Source organism: Nansenia antarctica, assembly GCF_963989245.1.
Source record: "Nansenia antarctica genome assembly, chromosome: 6".
In the NCBI taxonomy this organism is placed as follows: domain Eukaryota; kingdom Metazoa; phylum Chordata; class Actinopteri; order Argentiniformes; family Microstomatidae; genus Nansenia; species Nansenia antarctica.
The window spans coordinates 66,423,450-66,443,444 of NC_137676.1; the positions used below are offsets into that span (position 1 = coordinate 66,423,450).

Below are 19,995 nucleotides of genomic sequence, written 5' to 3' on the forward strand. Positions count from 1 at the left end.
TCAGTGGCCCCGGGCCCGAGCTAGAGTACTCTTCCTGCAACGAATGGTGGACTGCTGACTCACATGCTTAGTATTCAAATGTATTGATTGTAAGTCGCTTTGGAATAAGGCGTCTGCTAAATGCCAAAAATGTAAATGTAAAATGTAATGTTGGGCGAGAAGGACTGGCTCGCGTCTGCGTTCCAATTCATCCCAAAGGTGTTCGATGGGGTTGAGGTCAGAGCTCTGTGTGCAGGCTAGTCAAGTTCTCCCAGACCAAACTCAGCAAACCATGTCACTATGGACCTCACTTTGGGGGCATTGTCATGCTGAAACTAGAAAGGGCCTTCCCCAAACTGTTGCCACAAAGTTGGAAGCATACAATTCTCTAGAATCGCATTGTATGCTGTAGCATTAAGATTTCCCTTCACTGGAACAAAGGGGCCTAGCCCAAACCATGAAAATTAGCCCCAGACGATAATTGTGTCCACATACTTTTGTCCATATAGTGTAGAAACTAGCCTGTTGGGAAGAAGGCTAGACTAACAAAATATAAACTAGCTGAATTAGTGCTAAGGCAAAAAACATATGAACTAGCCTGGTGGGAGCGATCACAAGCCAAATTCTTGACACAAGCTGATAATTAAATACAGACACTGCCAAGCTTGTACTTGTTCCCAAAAGGCTAGTGTTAACCATAGCTGGCTCTAGCAGGCTATCGCTGAGAATAACCATGTATTGAGAGAGGAATATTGGTGGCTAGCATAACGACTAACTGTATGTAAATAGTGTCAGGTATTTGGCTGTTTGGGTTGGCGTCTTTTGTTTTGGCCATTTTACCCATTGTCACTGGGCGGACAAACACACACAGACGAACACACACACTCCACACCCTCCAGCAATGCCCTTATAGGCCCTTGTTTTGTGGGACAGAGGTTGTAAGAGTTCAGAACATTCTACAGATCTCCGTGGGTCGACAGGCATGTGGCCATGAAGTCATTGTTGTTCCGAGCGCCGTGCCAGACACACAAACGCACACACACACACACACACACACACACACACACACACACACACACACAGACAGACAGACAGACACACACACACACACACACACACACACGAACAGACAGGCAGACACACACACACACACACACAGACATACACATCATGATTTGTGTGCTGTGTTCAACGTACAGCACAGCGTCCAATAACTGCCAAGGAATAGAACTGATGGACTGTTTTTGAAGTGTGTGTGTGAGTGTGAGTGTGTGTGTGTCTGTGTGGTGACGTGGCACCATAGACACACATGTAGCTTGGATAGATCATACAGTGTGATACCATGGCAACAAAGTAGTGACTCGTCCTCTTACCTTCCTCCTCCTCACGGTCACCTGTCCTCCGTCCTCGGCCGGGCGATCTTGACACTCCGCCTCTCTCCTCCCCCCCTCCGGGGCCTCCTCGTCGCCGCGGCAACCGGGCGTGGCAACCGGAGCCACTACTTCCTGTATGGCTTCCATTGTAGAATGTTGAGAACCTCCGGGGGGAGTGTCCTGATTTGTCAGGCCGTCCCCCGCCGCCACCGCCACCTCACACTCCTGGTTGCAGTGACGTCCCTCTGGCGAGGCACACTGAGGCTGGCTGAGAGCAGCCAATGGCATGGCTGCGTTTACCACGGACCTGCCGAGGTGCTGGGTCGCTGAGGGGGCGGGGACACTGCACGTCGCGGCGTCTTGCGCCTGCAGGAGCGCGGAGTCGTCCTCTGCATCCTCTGATTGGCTGACCTCAAGAATGGTGTCTAGTTTAGGACCATCATCAGCTTCATCATCGTCATCATCATCATCATCACCACCAGGCAGGCCCTGGCTATAAGGTGTTAGAGAGGGGGGGGTTTGAGCCAGGAGGGAGAACGAGTCTTTAGACACTGAGCTGTCACTCATATCCTCCACTGTGAGGTCATCAGAGCTGGCCTGGGTCACGTGACCAGCCACGCCCTCTAAGGTGGCCATCATTTCCTGGGTCCGGTCCACGTTTAAATGTTCATGGTCCCGTTGTTCTGCCAACGTTTGGTCATCGGCATCGTCAGAATGTTGAACTTTGACACACATGACAGTTGTTGCACCACTATCTTCCTCTGGCGTTCTTTCTCTTCCTCCATTCTCCCTCTCTTCCTCTCTTCCTCCCGCAGGCCTCTCCTCCTCCCCTCCGCCTACTCCCCCAGCCAACTCTGCCTCCCCTCCTCCTCCTCCGGCTCCCCTTCTCCTCTCCACCAGAGCCATGACATCAACAGTCTGCTGCAGACATCTGGTCTGACTCTCGGCTGGCGTCTGTTCCATAGACGCTTCCGTGGAGACCTCTGTGTTGTCATGGCAATTCTGTTGTCCTGTTGTTGTTGTCTGACCAGATGCCTCCTCGGCGTCCAGGACCTCCAGAGCCTCCTCTGCCTCAGGGCCTGATTCATCAATGCCTTCATGAACAGTCCCTCTCCTCTGTCTGCTCACATCGTCATGGCGACCGATTCCACCAACGGCTCCAACATGCGAGCGTTTCTCTGTGGCTCCTCCCTCTAGATGTTCGTTGACTCCTCCCTCCAGATGTTCTGAGGCTCCTCCCTCTAGATGTTCGTTGACTCCTCCTTCTAGATGTTCTGTGACTCCTCCCTCCAGATGTTCTGAGGCTCCTCCCTCCAGATGTTCTGTGACTCCTCCCTCCAGATGTTCTGAGGCTCCTCCCTCTAGATGTTCGTTGACTCCTCCTTCTAGATGTTCTGAGGCTCCTCCCTCTAGATGTTCCCTGACTCCTCCTTCTAGATGTTCTGTGACTCCTCCCTCCAGATGTTCTGTGACTCCTCCCTCTAGATGTTCTGTGACTCCTCCTTCTAGATGTTCTGTGACTCCTCGGTCTAGATGTTCGTTGACTCCTCCCTCTAGATGTTCGTTGACTCCTCCTTCCAGAGGTTCTGTGACTCCTCCCTCTAGATGTTCGTCGACTCCTCCCTCCAGAGGTTCTGTAGCTCCTCCCTCCAGAGGTTCCATAGCTCCTCCCTCCATTGGTTCTCCCTGCAGGGCAACAGCACCAGATGCCTCCGAGGCCACATCCACATGACCCGATATTGCATCAGCCTTGTCCTCGACTCTGACTGGGTCGTCCAGAACCCCTGGCGGTTGAATCTCACTGTGGTCTGTGTCGCTTCCCTCCGTCGGGTAGAGATGGGTCTGTGGTTGTGGTTCTATGGAGGTGTCCGCAGGCTCCCCCTCTGTCTCCTTTGGTTGGTGAGCTCCACCAGTCTCCTCCCCTGCAGAGCAGACTAGGGAGAGTCCACTGTCCTGACAGACAGGGGGGGTTTCAGAACAATCCAGGGAGAGTCCATTGTCCTGACAGGGACGGGGGTTTTCAGAACAAACCAGGGAGGGTCCACTGTCCTGACAGGGAGGGGGGGTTTCAGAACAACCCTGGGAGAGTCCACTGTCCTGACAGGGATGGGGGTTTTCAGAACCACCCTGGGAGAGTCCACTGTCCTGACAGGGAGGGGGGGTTTCAGAACAGGCCTGGGAGGCTCCATTGTCCTGACAGACAGGGTCCGCAGAAACAGAGGGAACCGAAGAAACGTTGTCGTCATCACAGAGTTCATGACTCGCGTTTGTGTCCATACCTTCCTCATCCTCACCACCATCATCATCATCCTCCTCATTATTATGGCTGCTATCAACAGCAGAAGTCAAGTTAGAGTCAAGGTTAGTGTTAGGGCTGCTGACAGAGTCACATTGGAGTTGGTTGACAGAGTCACAATGGAGTTGGTTGACAGAGTCACAATGGAGTTGGTTGACAGAGTCACATTGGAGTTGGTTGACAGAGTCACATTGGAGTTGGTTGACAGAGTCACAATGGAGTTGGTTGACAGAGTCACAATGGAGTTGGTTGACAGAGTCACAATGGAGTTGGTTGACAGAGTCACAATGGAGTTGGTTGACAGAGTCACAATGGAGTTGGTTGACAGAGTCACATTGGAGTTGGTTGACAGAGTCACATTGGAGTTGGTTGACAGAGTCACAATGGAGTTGGTTGACAGAGTCACAATGGAGTTGGTTGACAGAGTCACAATGGAGTTGGTTGACAGAGTCACATTGGAGTTGGTTGACAGAGTCACATTGGAGTTGGTTGACAGAGTCACATTGGAGTTGGTTGACAGAGTCACAATGGAGTTGGTTGACAGAGTCACATTGGAGTTGGTTGACAGAGTCACAATGGAGTTGGTTGACAGAGTCACAATGGAGTTGGTTGACAGAGTCACATTGGAGTTGGTTGACAGAGTCACATTGGAGTTGGTTGACAGAGTCACATTGGAGTTGGTTGACAGAGTCACATTGGAGTTGGTTGACAGAGTCACATTGGAGTTGGTTGACAGAGTCACATTGGAGTTGGTTGACAGAGTCACATTGGAGTTGGTTGACAGAGTCACATTGGAGTTGGTTGACAGAGTCACATTGGAGTTGGTTGACAGAGTCCTCCTCTGAGTCTATGGTTATAGTACCTCCAACGGCAGGCTCCGTCGACCCCATGGTGAGGTCATCGTTGCCCACCTGGTCAGAGCCGTGGCCTGTAAGGTCCACAACGCTGCCACGCTCGCCCTCTGACCCCCCGAGCCTCCTCTCGCTGTGGTCCGCACTGTCGCCCGTGACGACAGAGGTCACAACCTCCGACGTGTGACCGGTCTCGTCGGGGCGTGGCTGGTGACGGCACTCGGGCAGGGAGGCGCACCTGTCCCTCCTCCTCCGCAGCAGCTTGGCCCCACCCTCCGACTCCTCCTCTCCTTCTGTACGAGGCCCCCGTGGGTCGCTGTGGTCGCCCCGGCAACAGACGAGGTCGAGGTCGTCGAGGCTACGCTGCGGTCTGGACCGGTGGGTCACGTGATCCTCCCAGCTCCTCCTCCGCACGGCGACAGGCATGGCAGACAGACAGACGGACGGACGGACGGACTGCTATCCCATAGATCCGCTATTGGCGTAGATGAACGGCAAAGCAGCTTTCCTCAGACTCCTGTTAGGGAAGAGAAGAGAGAGAGGGGGGGGGGGGAGAGAAGAGGGGGAGGGGGTTAGTGGTCTAACAGTGGAGGCTGCTGGAGGTAGAAAGCAAAGGATGGACCCATTGTGATGCATGGGGCAGAATGAGAAATGATATGAAACATGTGTTCCTCTATGACATCACTATCACCCTGTCCCAGGACACATTCCTCTATGACATCACTGTCACCTTGGTTCCAGGACACATTCCTCTATGACATTGCTATCACCTGGTTCCGGGACACATTCCTCTATGACATCACTATCACCTGGGTCTGGGACACATTCCTCTATGACATCATTGTCATCTGGGTCTGGGACATCTTCCTCTATGACATCACTACCAGCTGATCCAGGACAGTGGAGAACAGCTTCTCTCTATCTCTGGGGTTCTCAGCTTCAGTCGGCGAGACGCAGGAAATGACTGCAGCCCTTGTTATGTTATTGCAACATCGGAATGGTTAAACACAACAGATTTACTGTTTTATCGTTTTTATAACATCCTTACGCAACACAGTTGACACTGCCCAGACAGAAAAGGAGTCCGATGAGATTAGACCCCAACCATCCAACACCATGCATAAAGACTGATGGTCTGAATCAGACCCCAACCATCCAACACCATGCACAAAGACTGATGGTCTGAATCAGACCCCAACCATCCAACACCATGCATAAAGACTGATGGTCTGAATCAGACCCCAACCATCCAACACCATGCATAAAGACTGATGGTCTGAATCAGACCCCAACCATCCAACACCATGCATAAAGACTGATGGTCTGAATCAGCCCTCAACCATCCAACACCATGCATAAAGACTGATGGTCTGAATCAGCCCTCAACCATGCAACACCATGCATAAAGACTAATGGTCTGAATCAGACCCCCAACCATCCAACACCATGCATAAAGACTGATGGTCTGAATCAGACCCCAACCATCCAACACCATGCATAAAGACTGATGGTCTGAATCAGCCCTCAACCATCCAACACCATGCATAAAGACTGATGGTCTGAATCAGACCCCCAACCATCCAACACCATGCACAAAGACTGATGGTCTGAATCAGACCCCAACCATCCAACACCATGCATAAAGACTAATGGTGTGAATCAGACCCCAACCATCCAACACCATGCATAAAGACTGATGGTCTGAATCAGACCCCAACCATCCAACACCATGCATAAAGACTGATGGTCTGAATCAGACCCCAACCATCCAACACCATGCATAAAGACTGATGGTCTGAATCAGACCCCAACCATCCAACACCATGCATAAAGACTAATGGTCTGAATCAGCCCTCAACCATGCAACACCATGGATCAGACCATTACAGCAGTCTGAATCAAAGTGAGTAACTGCCGACGTACTTTGGCACGAACACTACATAGCAGCACAGTAACGTGAGCTATCGTTTCCTCTTCATAAGAAGACCGCTGGGAACGACAGAGAGAGAGAGAGAGAGACAGAGAAAGAGAGAGAGAGAGAGAGAGAGAGAGAGAGAGAGACAGAGACAGAGAGAGAAACAGAGAGAGAGAGAGAGAGAGAGAGAGACAGAGAGAGAGAGAGAGAGAGAGAGAGAGAGACAGAGACAGAGAGAGAGAGAGAGAGAGAGAGAGACAGAGAGAGAGAGAGAGAGAGAGAGAGAGAGAGAGAGAGAGAGAGAGACAGAGAGAGAGAGAGAGAGAGAGAGAAGAGGATAAAACAGTGGTGGAGCAGTTGGGTTGTGTAACACAGACACACAGGGAGATGGTATCCCCTCCTCTAGCATCTGTTCTAGGTGATAACTCTTCCTCACATCTGCTCTCTCCGGCTGCACAAACAACCGGACCGTCCGATAAACCCGTTAATGATCAGCTACTTATCCAGCAGCCTCCCGCAGTATCAAAAGGTTATCACCGCGGCAACGCGGCTTGCTTCCCTAATCACACCATAAAGAGAGATTATAGGAGGGTTGCGTGTGTGTTTGTGGTTTGAGGTTTGTACCTTTTTCTTCTTCAGGACCAGAACAAGCGATTACCCGGTTAGTTCCCCCTGTGACCTCTGACCCAGGATCAGAGTGGGCAGCGGAGGCACGCAGACGGGAGGGATCAACAACTGTTCTACAGTACCACGGCCTCACACACACACACACACACCCCTTACTGTAAATTCGCAATACTTCACAGCGTGGCAACACACAGTATTTCGTGGTCAATATTCCATTGGGATCCAGAGAGGGGTTGTCCCTGTCCTCTCCTGGAGTGTCCTGTCCCTGGAGGACCAGATCCCGTGGGCTACTTCACTAACAGACCCAGGTTAATCCCTCTACTCCACAGACCAAGGACCGAGCGAGAAAGGCGTTAGTGTAAGTGAGATCTGGCGGGACTCCGTCACCTCCTCCTCCTTAATGATGATGATGATGATCGCTCCCCAGTTCCAGGTCCCAGGTTTCCCGGGGGCCGGAATGTCCTCAGGGGTTGGGAATCCGTGGTCACGTCGGGAGAGGTTTTTCCCTGGGGAGAAAAGAAGGAAAATAAATGTCCCTGTGAGGAGAAACTTTCCCTGGGAAAACGTGTGTAGGGCTCGCGGTCGCACGGAGAACCTAGGAGGAGGCATCAGCCATCTTGATCACATTAAGAGTTTCTGCTGACTCTGAGCGCTTGGACTAAGGGTGGCTCTACCCCCTTCTCCTCCCCTTTCCCTCCTCTGTTTCAGTCTCTCTCTCTCTCTCTCTCCTCTCCTCCCCTTCTCTCCCCTCCTCTCTCCCTCCCTCCCTCCTTTCCTCCAGTGACTCACATCCTGGTCCCCCTGGTCTCACAGCTCTCTGCTTCTCACTCCTCTGTTCCTCATCCCGTCTTTTCTTTTTTTTTTACTCCTTCTCCTGGTCTTTAGAGACCATTCCTCTCTAGCCTCCCTCTCTGGAGACAGTCTTTCTGAACTCTTTCTTACTAAACTTTCTCTTTCTTCAACCAACTCTCTTTCTCTCTCTCTCTCTCCCCCCCCTCTTTCCCCCCCTCCCACCATTCTCTTCGCAGTTGTTTTTGATTAGTAACAGACAGGCCGCTGTGTATGAGACGATGGCGTAGGGCCAAGTGAGATTGGAGTCATGTTTTGGCAGTCATTTTTCTGTGTGAGTGTGTGTGTATATACTGTATATCTGTGTGTGTGTGTGTGTGTGTGTGTGTGTGTCACCCTGTAACGGCACAGGCATCCTTGCACAAACACCCGACGCTGAGGCAAGACGCAGCCCCGTGACATGTTGACATGCCGGTCCTGACCTGACGAGCCCCTCCCATCAGACCCACACGGTGAGCATGTCTGCCCCCTACTGGCCACCCCCTGGGTATTACCAGTCCTCATCTGGAACCGGAGGAATCTTCAAAGGACAACAACGTTGCCACGGTGTTTCTGAATGCCACAGATTCATTCCCTAATATAGACATCGTCCTCTGACAGCTCCCCCGCGCGGTGAGGTTGCAGCCACTATTATCAATGCTCCTTATCGCTGCTGGAGTCATTTTCAACTCACTGATATTGTTTCCTGACAACAACAGCAACAACAACTAAATACATGGTGGACATGGTGTTTCATTTGAATTGTTGGGAGAATGTTACTTTGAGGAGACGTCTGTAGGCAAGACAGACAGGCAGACAGACAGGCAGGCAGGCAGGCAGACAGACAGACTAGGCAGACCGGCTTTCACAATTATGCAGACAGACAGATAGGCAGGCAGACAGGCAGGCAGGCAGACACACAGACAGACAGACAGGCAGGCAGGCAGGCAGGCAGACAGACAGACAGAGACACAGACAGGCAGACAGACTTTCACAGCATCTGCCGCGTACATTAAGCAGACTCTCTGATCCAGAGAGACTTATAATAAGAAGGTTGGCCTAATGTAAGTAGCACGCCTATGACATCACAATGGTCTCTCAATAGTTGAGTAGTACCATCACCCTGTGTGTGTGTGTGTGTGTGTGTGTGTGTGTGTGTGTGTGTCCGTCTAGCCGTCATCATGGAAGACGAGGGGGCGGTGATGAAAGTCAGCGTCATCATGGTTCACATGACCACCGGGAGGTCACATGGTCCATGGTGGAGGTGAAGAAGAAAGCTCCATTCATGACTCCCATAAACCCCCCCACCCCACCCCACCCCTCCCACCTCCCCCCCCCACCGCCCACAGCAGGGCTCAGAGGGTCCACAGGAAACAGGCTCAAATTCCTCCCTGACAAAGTTTATTATTGGAACAAGTCCGCTCCCAATCCACAGCACCCAGCCTTGTAGGAACATGGGGGTGATGCTTTAAGAACCCCCACCCCAACACCACCACACACACACACACACACAACCCACCCCCAACCCCACGACACCCACCAAATTATATTGCAAAACTGAGAATGGAACTGATTTCCTGGAATCAATTACTTGCTAAATACTTTCGTGGGGCGAATCCCCACATTTGCAACTAGAACATACAATATTCCATGTCAGCGTATTAGAATGAGCTAGCTTAAGTGGCGCATGTGTCCCTCTATTGCTGTGCTCACTGTGTGTGTGTGTGTGTGTGTGTGTACAGTGTGTGTCTGGGTGTGTGTGTGTGTGTGTGTGTGTGTGTGTGTGTAAAAGAAAGTTATGCCGCTGGTCCATGAATTGTGATTGTGTAGTAACTGCAACGTTACTACACAAGTGTCCCTGTATGGTTTTTTTTTCTATGTGGACATAAATAAATGGTTAAAATGTGTGTGTGTGTGTCCAGTGTGTGTGAGATGTGTGTGTGTGTGTGTGTGTGTGTCCAGTGTGTGTGAGATGTGTGTGTGTGTGTGTGTGTGTGTATGTGTGTGTGTGTGTGTGTAAATACAGAGGGGGTTGGTCGCTGGTCATGGCCCATGGCAACCGTGGGAACAGGAAGTCCGGGTTACCACGGATAAAAAACATAATAATCTTCAAGCTAAAATAATCTAATCTAATCTTTTCTTAAGGGGGTCTGTGTGCAGGGGTCTGGTGAAAGGATGCTCTGTGTGTGTGTGTGTGTGTGCGTGTGTGTGTGTCTCTCTTTCACTCACACACACACAAACACACACACAGAAACACACAAACACTCTCTCTCTCTCTCTCTCTCTAACTTCTATACCTCACTAGAGGGGATGTACACATCTTTTATACCATTCCATGCATTACAATGAGCCCCGTCCTCCTATTTCTACCTCCACCAGCCTCCCCTGGTGACTGTCGGATTCTACCTTACTACCACCTTAGCGCAGAGCGGGTAGGAGAACCTCAGATGAACACTACTGGAGGAGGTAGACAGGAGAGGCTGGTGGGGGTAGAAATCGGAGGACGGGCTCATTGTAATGCATGGAAGGGAATGAGGAATGGCATTCTCCCTCCGATGTCGGCCTCCAACAGCCTCCCTTGGCTTGGGGTGCAGGGAAAGAGAGAGGGGTAGAAAAGAGGAAGGCAAAACGCCTCTTTCTCAAGAAATGGTTTTGCATTCCAGCCCACACAGGAAATAGAACAAGTCAGCGAGAGAGATGGAGGGAGAGAGAAGGAGGGATGGAGGGTGTGTGTGTGTGTGTGTGTGTGTGCGTCTGGTCAGGAGTATGTGTTTGAGAAAGTGTGTGTATGTATGTGTGGACAGGAGTATGTGTTTGAGAGGGTGTGTGTGTGTGTGTGTGTGTGTGTGTGTGTGTGTGTGTGTGTATGTGTGTGTGTGTGTGTGTGTGTGTGTGTGTGTGTGTCTGGGCAGAAGTATGTGTTTGAGAAGGTGTGTCACTCCTACTCATTCACTCACTTACACACACACACTCTCTCTCTCTCTCACACACACACACACACACACACACACACACACACCCCTCCATCTCTCGCTCCCTCAATCTCTGTTTGTCCTGTCCACTAGAATTGTCATTTATTCAGTTACACCGCCAGGCGGCGCCATCCCTCCATTATCACGGTGTTAATTTAGGCCACACGGAGTCGCTCGTCTCCACGTCTTCCGTATTTTACCTGCAGTGGGACGTCTTCAAGTCTCAGCGAGTTGGGATTTATTCAAAATATCAATCGGAGAGAGCATGGATGTCGTAGATACCTGTGCGCAGGACAAGAGGGGTCTATAACCGCGCGTGCGTGTGTGTTTTAACGCGTGTGTACGTGAAATGCGCGGACGGTGAACAGCGGGCACTTCAAAACTTTTCCACGCTTTTGTTTTGGAAGTTGTTGTTTTTTCAATCGCGACTGCCGAAATAATTCACAATGGGTTGTTGCAGCAGCGCCGAGGTTAGTAGATAAGTTACTCATTTTAATACTTTGGTATTTAACGAATTAGACATTTGTTTTTCAGCGATCTGATGTTACTTAGTAGTCTATTGCAGTAAGGAGATTTGCATACATCGTTTTCCCCAAACGGTTTATTTTGGGAAAGGCTGCCAGCAGGGCGAGGCTGTCACAGTAAACAACGTTGAGTGGCCTGATCTGACTTCCGTATGAATGACTTGAATGGTTGTATGATCAGAACCAAACAGGGATTCGGTGTTACTGCACTTAACACATTGACCGCTTTTATGACCACTTATCGACTCGCCTTATTTCGTGTAGATCGGCGGTGAATTCATGCATTGTTTGTGTATCGTGTTTCAAAACCTTTTCTAGAGCAAGCGGGATTGGAAACCGCTGGAGGACAGAAGCTGCACGGACATCCCATGGCTGCTCATCTACTTATTGTTCGGTGTCGGAATGGTGAGTTTGAGTCAAGTCTCAGAAAGTTACCTTTACTTGACGCCTACTCTTCCGACGGTGGTCTTCTCCTGACCGGGATCAGCACGCTGCAACACCCCTTTCCTCTAGAGAGAAACACACACACTGGTTTCACTTAATTCATTAATTAATTAATTAATTAGCGCGCATCTGGATTCAGTTCTCGGCTGTGCGCCTCTAACTTTGGGTAGAGGGTTCCAACCGTTGAAGGCATCCAACTACGAAATACAATTGATCCATGACATGAGTGTGTAGCAGGGGAGGCTGATGGAGACTGTAGAAATCGGAGGACAGGCTCATTGCAATGCATGGGATGGAATGAGGAATGCAATCATACACACACAGTTCCTTATTCCATTACAAGGAGCTTGTCCCCCGATTTCCTACCTCCACTAGCCTCCACTTGTATGTAGGTTGTATGCAGACCTGTACAATACAATGTATGTTAAAGGGCCAATCTGGGATTCAAACAACAACAACAACAAAGTGGCCTACCCCCACTTTTTCTGGTAAACAGCTGAGGGGGTTGGAGAAATGTAACCACTCTCAAATTCATAAACAATGGATGCAAGGACCAACTGATCATTCATAAGATAAAAATGATAGTATTAACAATGTTTCCATACGATTGTTCATGTGTTCGATACCACTCCTCGTTCCATGCATTTACAATGCGCCCGTCCTACAATTTCTACCTCCGCCAGCCTCCCCTGGCTTGTATGTGTGGGTTCTCTCCAGGTAAAGCATTGTGACTCCTCCCCTCAGGTAAATCACTGACTCCTCTCCCTCTCTCCTAGTTGTGTATCTGCGGCTTCTCCATCGCCACGGGGGCGGCATCCCGCCTCATCTCTGGCTACGACAGCTACGGGAACACGTGCGGCCAGAAGAACACCAAGATCGAAGGCGTAGAACTCAGCGGGCGCGACCAAACGGACAGAAAGTAAGCATCGTAAAGCGTTGTGAAGGTGTTCTCTTAGGTGTGTTGGTGAAGGACGGTTAAACTGGAACTGAAGGGCTGAATATCGACCCTCTTCTTATTGCACCTCTGCGTGGTACTGTACTCTACATCTGGTTGTAGAAATTACCCACAAGCACCCAGGTGTCTGGACATGCTGCAGGAAGACGTGTCGTTACAACAATATAACAAAATCACCAGAAATTTAGTACATTGTCGTACATAACAAAATCACCAGAAATGCAGTACATTGATACATGAATTACTAGCTGTTTATAGAAATGTGGATTCACACAGTACATTGATTACTAGCTGTTTATAGAAATGTGGATTCAAACAATACAATGATTTGTAGCTGTTTGTAATGGCAGTGGTTTTCCACCCTCAGTACTGTGTTGTCCTTGTCCAGTGTCTGAACGAGACAATGGCTCATACTACTGGGTGGGCAGAGTGCCCAGGAGGGGGGAGAGAGGGGGGGGGGGGGCGACGACGAAGACATGTACATTTTTGGGCATTTAGCAGACGCCTTTATCCAATGCGACTTACAACAAATACATTTGTCTAAGTAAGTGAGTCGTCTATTCATCAGTCATCATAAGAAAAGTAAGCTATGCTAGGGCCAGGGGTCATTGGCAGTCATAATGTTAGAAGAAGGAAGAATTACTACTTACATTTTTTTTAAGAAGAAGAGAGGCGTTTTGGCTTCTGTTTAGACGGGGTGCCCTCTGGGTGCCTTCTAGGGGGGCGGGGGAGAGGCATTTTGGTTTCTGACGGGGAGGGAGGGGGGCAGTGGGAGAGAGGCTTCTTGGCTACACAGACAACATCTGTCTGTCTGTCCAGCCTCGTCCTACACCACAGATGATGCAGACTGCCCCACCCACTTGGGTGGAAACAATCCTCTGATGTTATGATACTAAATCTGTGTAATCTTTTTAGAGACTGAGGGCCGGTTTCACAGACAAGGCTTTAGCCTAGTCCTGGACTAAATCACATTTTCAATGTAAAATCTCTGTTGAAGATGCTTTTTAGTCCAGGACTAGTCTTGTCTGTGAAATCAACCCTGAAAGTTGTCGTAGTTAGAGTAACAGCTTTACTAATACACACAGCGCAACGTCTGTGTCTTGAAAAGTTTTTTAGGGCACTTTATTGGGATTGATAGGAAGGATGGGTGAGAGAGAGTTGGGACAACATTCAAGATATGTCGATGGCCGGAATCGAATCACAGACCGTGCGATGATATGGCATATGCCTTAGTGTGCTAGGCTACTTACATGCTCCAGGTGTCTTGATTCTTATCTGTGTGGGTCAGGGGGAGGATGGTGGAGGTAGACATCAGAGGACGGGCTCATTGTAATGCATGTTTGATACCATTCCTCAATCCGTCCATTTCTACCTCCGCCAGGCAGCCTTCCCTGGTGTGGTAGTCATTGAAGAGTAGAGTAGTTTACCATACAGGCGTCAACTGTGTTTGACTGAAGAAGTCCTCTTAAGAGAAAGATCACAGATTAAACTTGATCATTTCTTTAAATGAGCAGCATTGTAAACGGTAAACGGACTGCACTTATATAGCGCCTTTATCCAAAGCGCTTTACAACGGCCTCTCATTCACCCATTCACACACACATTCACACACCAATGGTGGCAAGCTACCATGCAAGGCGCCGGCCCGCTCACTGGGAGCAATTTGGGGTTCAGTATCTTGCCCAAGGACACTTCGACATGTGGCCAGCCGGGCCTCGAACCACCGATCTGCCAACCTTGTGATCGTTAGACGGTGGCTCTACCTACTGCGCTGCAGCCGCCCCCATTGTAACTTCTCTTCTTAGTCGGGCGCTGCAGAGGTAATGAAGGTTCAGTGTTTCAATCATTGTGTGTGGTCTTCTCTAATGTGCTGATGTATCTCATGTTAGGCTGCCATTGGGGTCTACAGAGGTGCTCTGATCTAATGTTTTCTTCTTCCTCCTCCTCCCCTCCTGCTTCCCCCCCTGTCCTCTCCCCTCTTCCCCCAGGTTTGTGTTCTTCCTGGACCCCTGTAACATTGACCTGCTGAAGATGAAGATCAAGTCCATGGCTCTGTGTGTGTCCAAGTGCCCCGACGTAGAGATGACTACCTACGCAGACGTCAAGAAGTTCGCACTGGCCAACGGTGAGACTGCCTTCCGCTTCCTTTCTCTTCTTCCTCACTGGCCAACGGTGAGACTGCCTTCCTTTATCTTCTTCCTCATTGGCCAACGGTCCTTCCTCTTCCTGTTACTCTTCCTCTTCCTCCTCACTGGCCAACGGTGAGAGAGCTTCCCTTAACATCTTGCTTTTACTGACCGACAGAGCGCTCCAAACCTGTCCTTTTACTGTTCCACTGTTAAAACTGACAGTTTGTCGATCAATCATAGAATCTTCTCCCTCTATCCCCTCTCATCCCCCTCCAGGTTCTGAGTTGTGTTCCTATGAGATCTCTCCTACCAGATATACCAGTTCTTCAGACAGATTTACCAAATGCCCCAAACTTCCTGTGCCACCAAGGTAAACACACACACACACACACTAACTCACTCCCAGTGCCACCAAGGTAGACAACTACACACACATACTCACACCATCCCCTCTATCTCCCCCTCTCTGTCTCTCCCCAGTAAGTCTCTCCCAGTGTTCCACCGCTGTGCTCCGGTGGACCTGTCCTGCTACGTGGTGTTTGCCCAGGCTCTGGTCTCCTTCGTCAGTGACAACAGCCTCCTCCACAGGGTCATCGCCGGGGTCATGGCCAGCAAGGAAATCATCTTGGGCCTCTGTCTATTGGCTCTGGGTAGGCCCTGGGGAATGGGTACACACACACAAACACACACATAATATAAACAGACACACACAAACAAAGAAACAAAGAGTCGAGAAATAACAGGAAATGTCTCAGTTAGTGTTCCTCCCTCTCTCTCCTCCAGTCCTCTCCATGGTGTTGATGGTAGTGATCCGTTACATCTCAACAGTCCTGGTGTGGATCCTCTCTGTCCTGGTGATCGTGGGCTCTATAGGTGAGCATCACCGTCATCATCCTCAGCATCATCACCTTTAGAAACACCATCCTCATCCTGTAGATTTTTGTCAATGTTTTTTGGAGTAAAATACCCCAATATGGAATATTGATGACAACTTGTCTCACACACACACACACACATTGTGTTCCAGGCGGGACGGGAGTCCTCTGGTGGCTCTACGCGGACCACAGGAAGGGCCTGGCCGTAGCTGCGGCAACGCCAACACCCCAACAGGAAGTGGCTTCAGACAACGTCCAGGCCCTGCTGGTGTACGCCATCATAGCTACAGTCTTAACGGTACGAGAGTGTGTGTGTGTGTGTGTGTGTGTGCGTGTGCGTGCGTGCGTGCGTGTGCGTGCGTGTGCGCGTGCGCGCGCGTGCTATGGAACTATACAAACATCATGTTCCTGCTTGAAAAGCCACGCATTCCCCCCACAGTCATACCCTGGACTAATTGTTTGCCACCTTGACCACTATGTAAACATGCAGAGCAAATGGAGCTGATATTTAGTAATGATTGAGTAACTGTCTTTGATGGCAAGAGAACCTAAAGTAAAAACACTATCTGTATTCTTTTGTGCATTTTGATGAGTAAAAAAATTAAATAAAATGGCGGCCTTTTTGTTCACCAATCCTGTGGACAGAACCCTGGTGTTGAACCTTTGTTTCTGGTCCCCAGGTGATCCTGCTGTTGCTGATGTTCTTCATGCGTAAACGCGTGGCGCTGACCATCGCGCTGTTCCACGTGGCCGGGAAGGTGTTCATCCATCTGCCCCTGCTGACGCTGCAGCCCGTATGGACCTTCCTCGCCCTCATGCTGTTCTGGGTCTACTGGATCTCCACGCTGCTCTTCCTGGGAACCGCAGGTCAGAGGTCAGGGGGTCAGGAGGTCAGGGGAGTTCCAGGTTCAATACAGTAGAAGACCAGGCAGCATTTTCTAAACAGTGTTTGAGTCTGGTTGTGATGTTTTGGCCGTGGAAGCAGCCTGTGGTCTGAGCAGCATGACTCTGAGCCCACTCCTATCAGGAGGCCTGGGTCAGTCTGGTGCTGCGGGGTCTGGCTGGCTGGCTGCCTTCCAGCCTGCCTCTGTCTGCCTGTCTGTCTATCTGCCTTCCAGCCTGCCTCTGTCTGCCTGTCTGTCTGTCTATCTGCCTTCCAGCCTGCCTGTTTGCCTGTCTGTCTATCTGCCTTCCAGCCTGCCTGTTTGCCTGCCTGTCTATCTGCCTTCCAGCCTGCCTCTGTCTGCCTGTCTGTCTATCTGCCTTCCAGCCTGCCTCTGTCTGCCTGTCTGTCTATCTGCCTTCCAGTCTGCCTGTTTGCCTGTCTGTCTATCTGCCTTCCAGCCTGCCTGTTTGCCTGCCTGTCTGTCTGTTCCACAGAGGGGTTCTAAATTGCACAAAAGTAGTAGTAGTTCTCCTTCAGGGATACGCTGGTTTTAGAACCTTGTTTATCTGGTTTACCTTGTTTAACACGTCACCTTGTTCCTGGTTTCACCAGCTGCCATCACATAATGATCTAACACCAAATCAAAGACTCCCAAAAAGCAAGCCAAGTAAAAAAATAAAATAAAATAAAAATCACAGACAGGATAAAAACATAGGGCACAGTGACAAGGACCAACTCCCTGGGAGGGAGGAAGAAACCTTGAGTGGAACCAGACTCCAGGGGAGGGGATCCAACCTCCTCTGGCTGAACAGGCGTTGGGTTGTTATCACTGTAGTTTCTGTCCCTGACATGCCTGACTGATGATGATGGTGGGTGCGCCCCCTGCAGGCAGCCCGGTGAAGAACGAGGACACAGGCCTGGTGGAGTTCCGTATGTCCGGGCCGCTCCAGTACATGGTCTGGTACCACGCCGTGGGCCTCATCTGGGTCAGCCAGTTCATCCTGGCCTGCCAGCAGATGACCATCGCCGGGGCCGTGGTCACCTACTACTTCACCAGGTGAGCCCAGCAGAACAGGGCGGTTCTGACCGTCTCGGACAGACACAGACACTCGACCAAGGTCTGGAGCCTTTTCTTAATGGTCAGGAACACGACTCCTCTCGTCTTCTCCTCCATCCTCTGCTCTCATCCTCTCCTCAGTCCTCTCCTCATCTTCCACTCTCATCCTCTCCTCAGTCCTCCACTCGCGTCCTACTGACAATGCATTGGAGGAGACGGTCTAGGTTCCTCCCCTTTTAGATTAGATAAAATTCGATTAGATTCAACTTTATTGTCATCGCAGAGTACAAGTACAATACAACGAAATGCAGTTTGGTATCCAACCAGAAGTGCAAATAGTGATATAAGGACATGATATAAATAGAACAAGAGGTAGTGATATTTAACTATGTAATATACATTATGTGCAGAGGTAGTATTGTAAACATCAGTTTAGAGGTATATAGAGTTATGAGCAATATGCAGCTATGTACAGTGAGGTAGTTTATGTACAGTATCTAATGTGCAGAAGTATAAAAGAAGCTATGTCAGGAGACATGTGCAATGTGCAATATACAAAGGTATATATATATATGCGCAATATCTTTTGAGGACAACACAAGCAGAGGATGCAGGATATTGAGAGAAGGCTAGTCTTGGACAGTCCAGTCTGGATGTGTATGACAGCAGTGCCCTCTGGTGGACAGATGTGGTATTGTGACGTGTCTGTGGTCATGTTAACACTGTGATCCTCATACCTGGTCTTGGATATGACTTGTCCGCTACACTACCCCTTTTCTTTTTTGTTTTCTTTCTTTTTTTCCCCCTCCTTTCCTTTCTTGTTCTGTATTGTCATTGTTATGTGTTGTTAAAAGCAATACAAAATCAATCACAAAAAAGAAAACCTGGTCTTGGAGAGTTGCAGTGGGTCCAGGTTTTCGTCCCAGGCTAATTCCATCACTATCGCACCTGATTGAACTCATCAACTGGTCTTAAAAAAACTTGATTAGCTGAATCATTAGCATGATGGCAGATTTGAATTGGTCCTGCTGTGTGAGGTTTACTGTGTGAACTTTGCTGACCTGGGTCGAAATAGTATTTACATCTTCACAAATACTTTTGAGTGTTTGCTTGGGCCTGTCTGAGTGTCAGATAGTGGGGGGTGGGGATTTACCATTTTGAGATGCGTCCATGACAGGCAAACTCAATCAAGCACAGCAAAGTATTTGGAATGATGTCTAATGCATGAACCCAGGTCTGGAAGTGTGTCACATCCCATATCCATATACTGTACATTCCTCATCCCCAACCCCCCCCAGGAATAAGTCCCAGCTCCCGGTGACCCCCATCCTGTCCTCTGTGATGCGTCTTATTCGCTATCACCTGGGAACGGTTGCTAAGGGCTCCTTCATCATCACGCTGGTGGAGATACCACGCCTCATCCTCACCTACATCCACACCCAGCTGAAAGGAAAGGTAGGGCCTACATCATCATCATCGTCATCATCCTCACCTACAGCCACACCTAGCTGAAAGGAGTGTGTGTGCGTGCGTGATCTTAGGAGAAAGGCTGTACGACGGCTGTTGTGTGTTTCTGACCCTAGGAGAATGCCTGTGCCCGCTGTATGCTGAAAACCTGTATCTGCTGCCTGTGGTGCCTTCAGAAGTGTCTAACCTTCTTGAACCAGGTGAGATTAACCTGAACCAGGTGAGCAACAGTAACAGAACACTCTCTAGTCTTATGGAGCCCTGAAATGGTCCTGTTGTGACAGTGTTGGAGGCTGGTGGAGGTATAAATCGGAGGACAGGCTCATTGTAACGCATGGAACAGAATAAGTATCAAACACACTTGTGAACATCACTAATAAGGCTCCCAGCCCAGGGCTTAAAGTTCTCCGGCACGGTGCCGGATTTCCGGCGCGGGGGGATTTTGAGCAATAAAATAAAATAAAATCACATGCTATTTGTTTACATCGTAATTTAAAGAGTCATCTTCAGCAAAGAGTCAGTTCCGCCTACCAATGGTATCACATTGCTCAAGCCAACCAACGACTTCTAGCCAATCGGAGGCAGAGTAGTGGGGCGGGCCTTAAGAAGGGCATCTTCAATGGCCGACCGTGTTTGCGAGCAAAAGATCCGAGTGTGCGCGTTTATAGCTGAACATGATCTGTCTTTCACAATGGCTCAGCCACTGGTCGATTTGTGCAAGAAGCTATCAGAAGACAAAAATGCACTGACAAAGCTGTCCGTTTCCAATCAGCACGCCAGCTATTTAAACACACATGGCCTTTGTCCCGGAATTGAA

The 19,995-nt window shown here is 49.8% G+C and overlaps 1 protein-coding gene and 1 pseudogene across 2 annotated transcripts in view; one reads left to right on the top strand and one right to left on the bottom strand.

Moving 5' to 3' along the window:
- LOC308160857 (rho GTPase-activating protein 7-like) overlaps positions 1–4,925 on the bottom strand; it is a 60,004-nt pseudogene extending 55,079 nt beyond the window's left edge. Inside the window, exons 1-3 of the transcript in view lie at positions 4,518–4,925; positions 2,193–3,305; positions 1,353–1,994 (exon numbers count right to left, since the gene is read on the bottom strand). The product of the transcript in view is annotated as a rho GTPase-activating protein 7-like (transcript). The remainder of the gene's footprint in view (positions 1–1,352; positions 1,995–2,192; positions 3,306–4,517) is intronic.
- A 6,260-nt stretch (positions 4,926–11,185) lies between these two features.
- The window catches only part of slc44a1a (solute carrier family 44 member 1a), a gene marked incomplete at its 3' end in the record, with an annotated part of 263,392 nt that continues 254,582 nt past the window's right edge, over positions 11,186–19,995 (top strand). The window contains exons 1-12 of the mRNA XM_080534791.1: positions 11,186–11,311; positions 11,684–11,770; positions 12,586–12,728; positions 14,753–14,889; positions 15,170–15,263; positions 15,374–15,543; positions 15,677–15,766; positions 15,921–16,066; positions 16,449–16,635; positions 17,543–17,711; positions 19,010–19,166; positions 19,295–19,378. Coding sequence (XP_080390917.1) covers positions 11,288–11,311; positions 11,684–11,770; positions 12,586–12,728; positions 14,753–14,889; positions 15,170–15,263; positions 15,374–15,543; positions 15,677–15,766; positions 15,921–16,066; positions 16,449–16,635; positions 17,543–17,711; positions 19,010–19,166; positions 19,295–19,378 — 1,488 coding nt within the window. The 5' untranslated portion in view covers positions 11,186–11,287. The remainder of the gene's footprint in view (positions 11,312–11,683; positions 11,771–12,585; positions 12,729–14,752; positions 14,890–15,169; positions 15,264–15,373; positions 15,544–15,676; positions 15,767–15,920; positions 16,067–16,448; positions 16,636–17,542; positions 17,712–19,009; positions 19,167–19,294; positions 19,379–19,995) is intronic.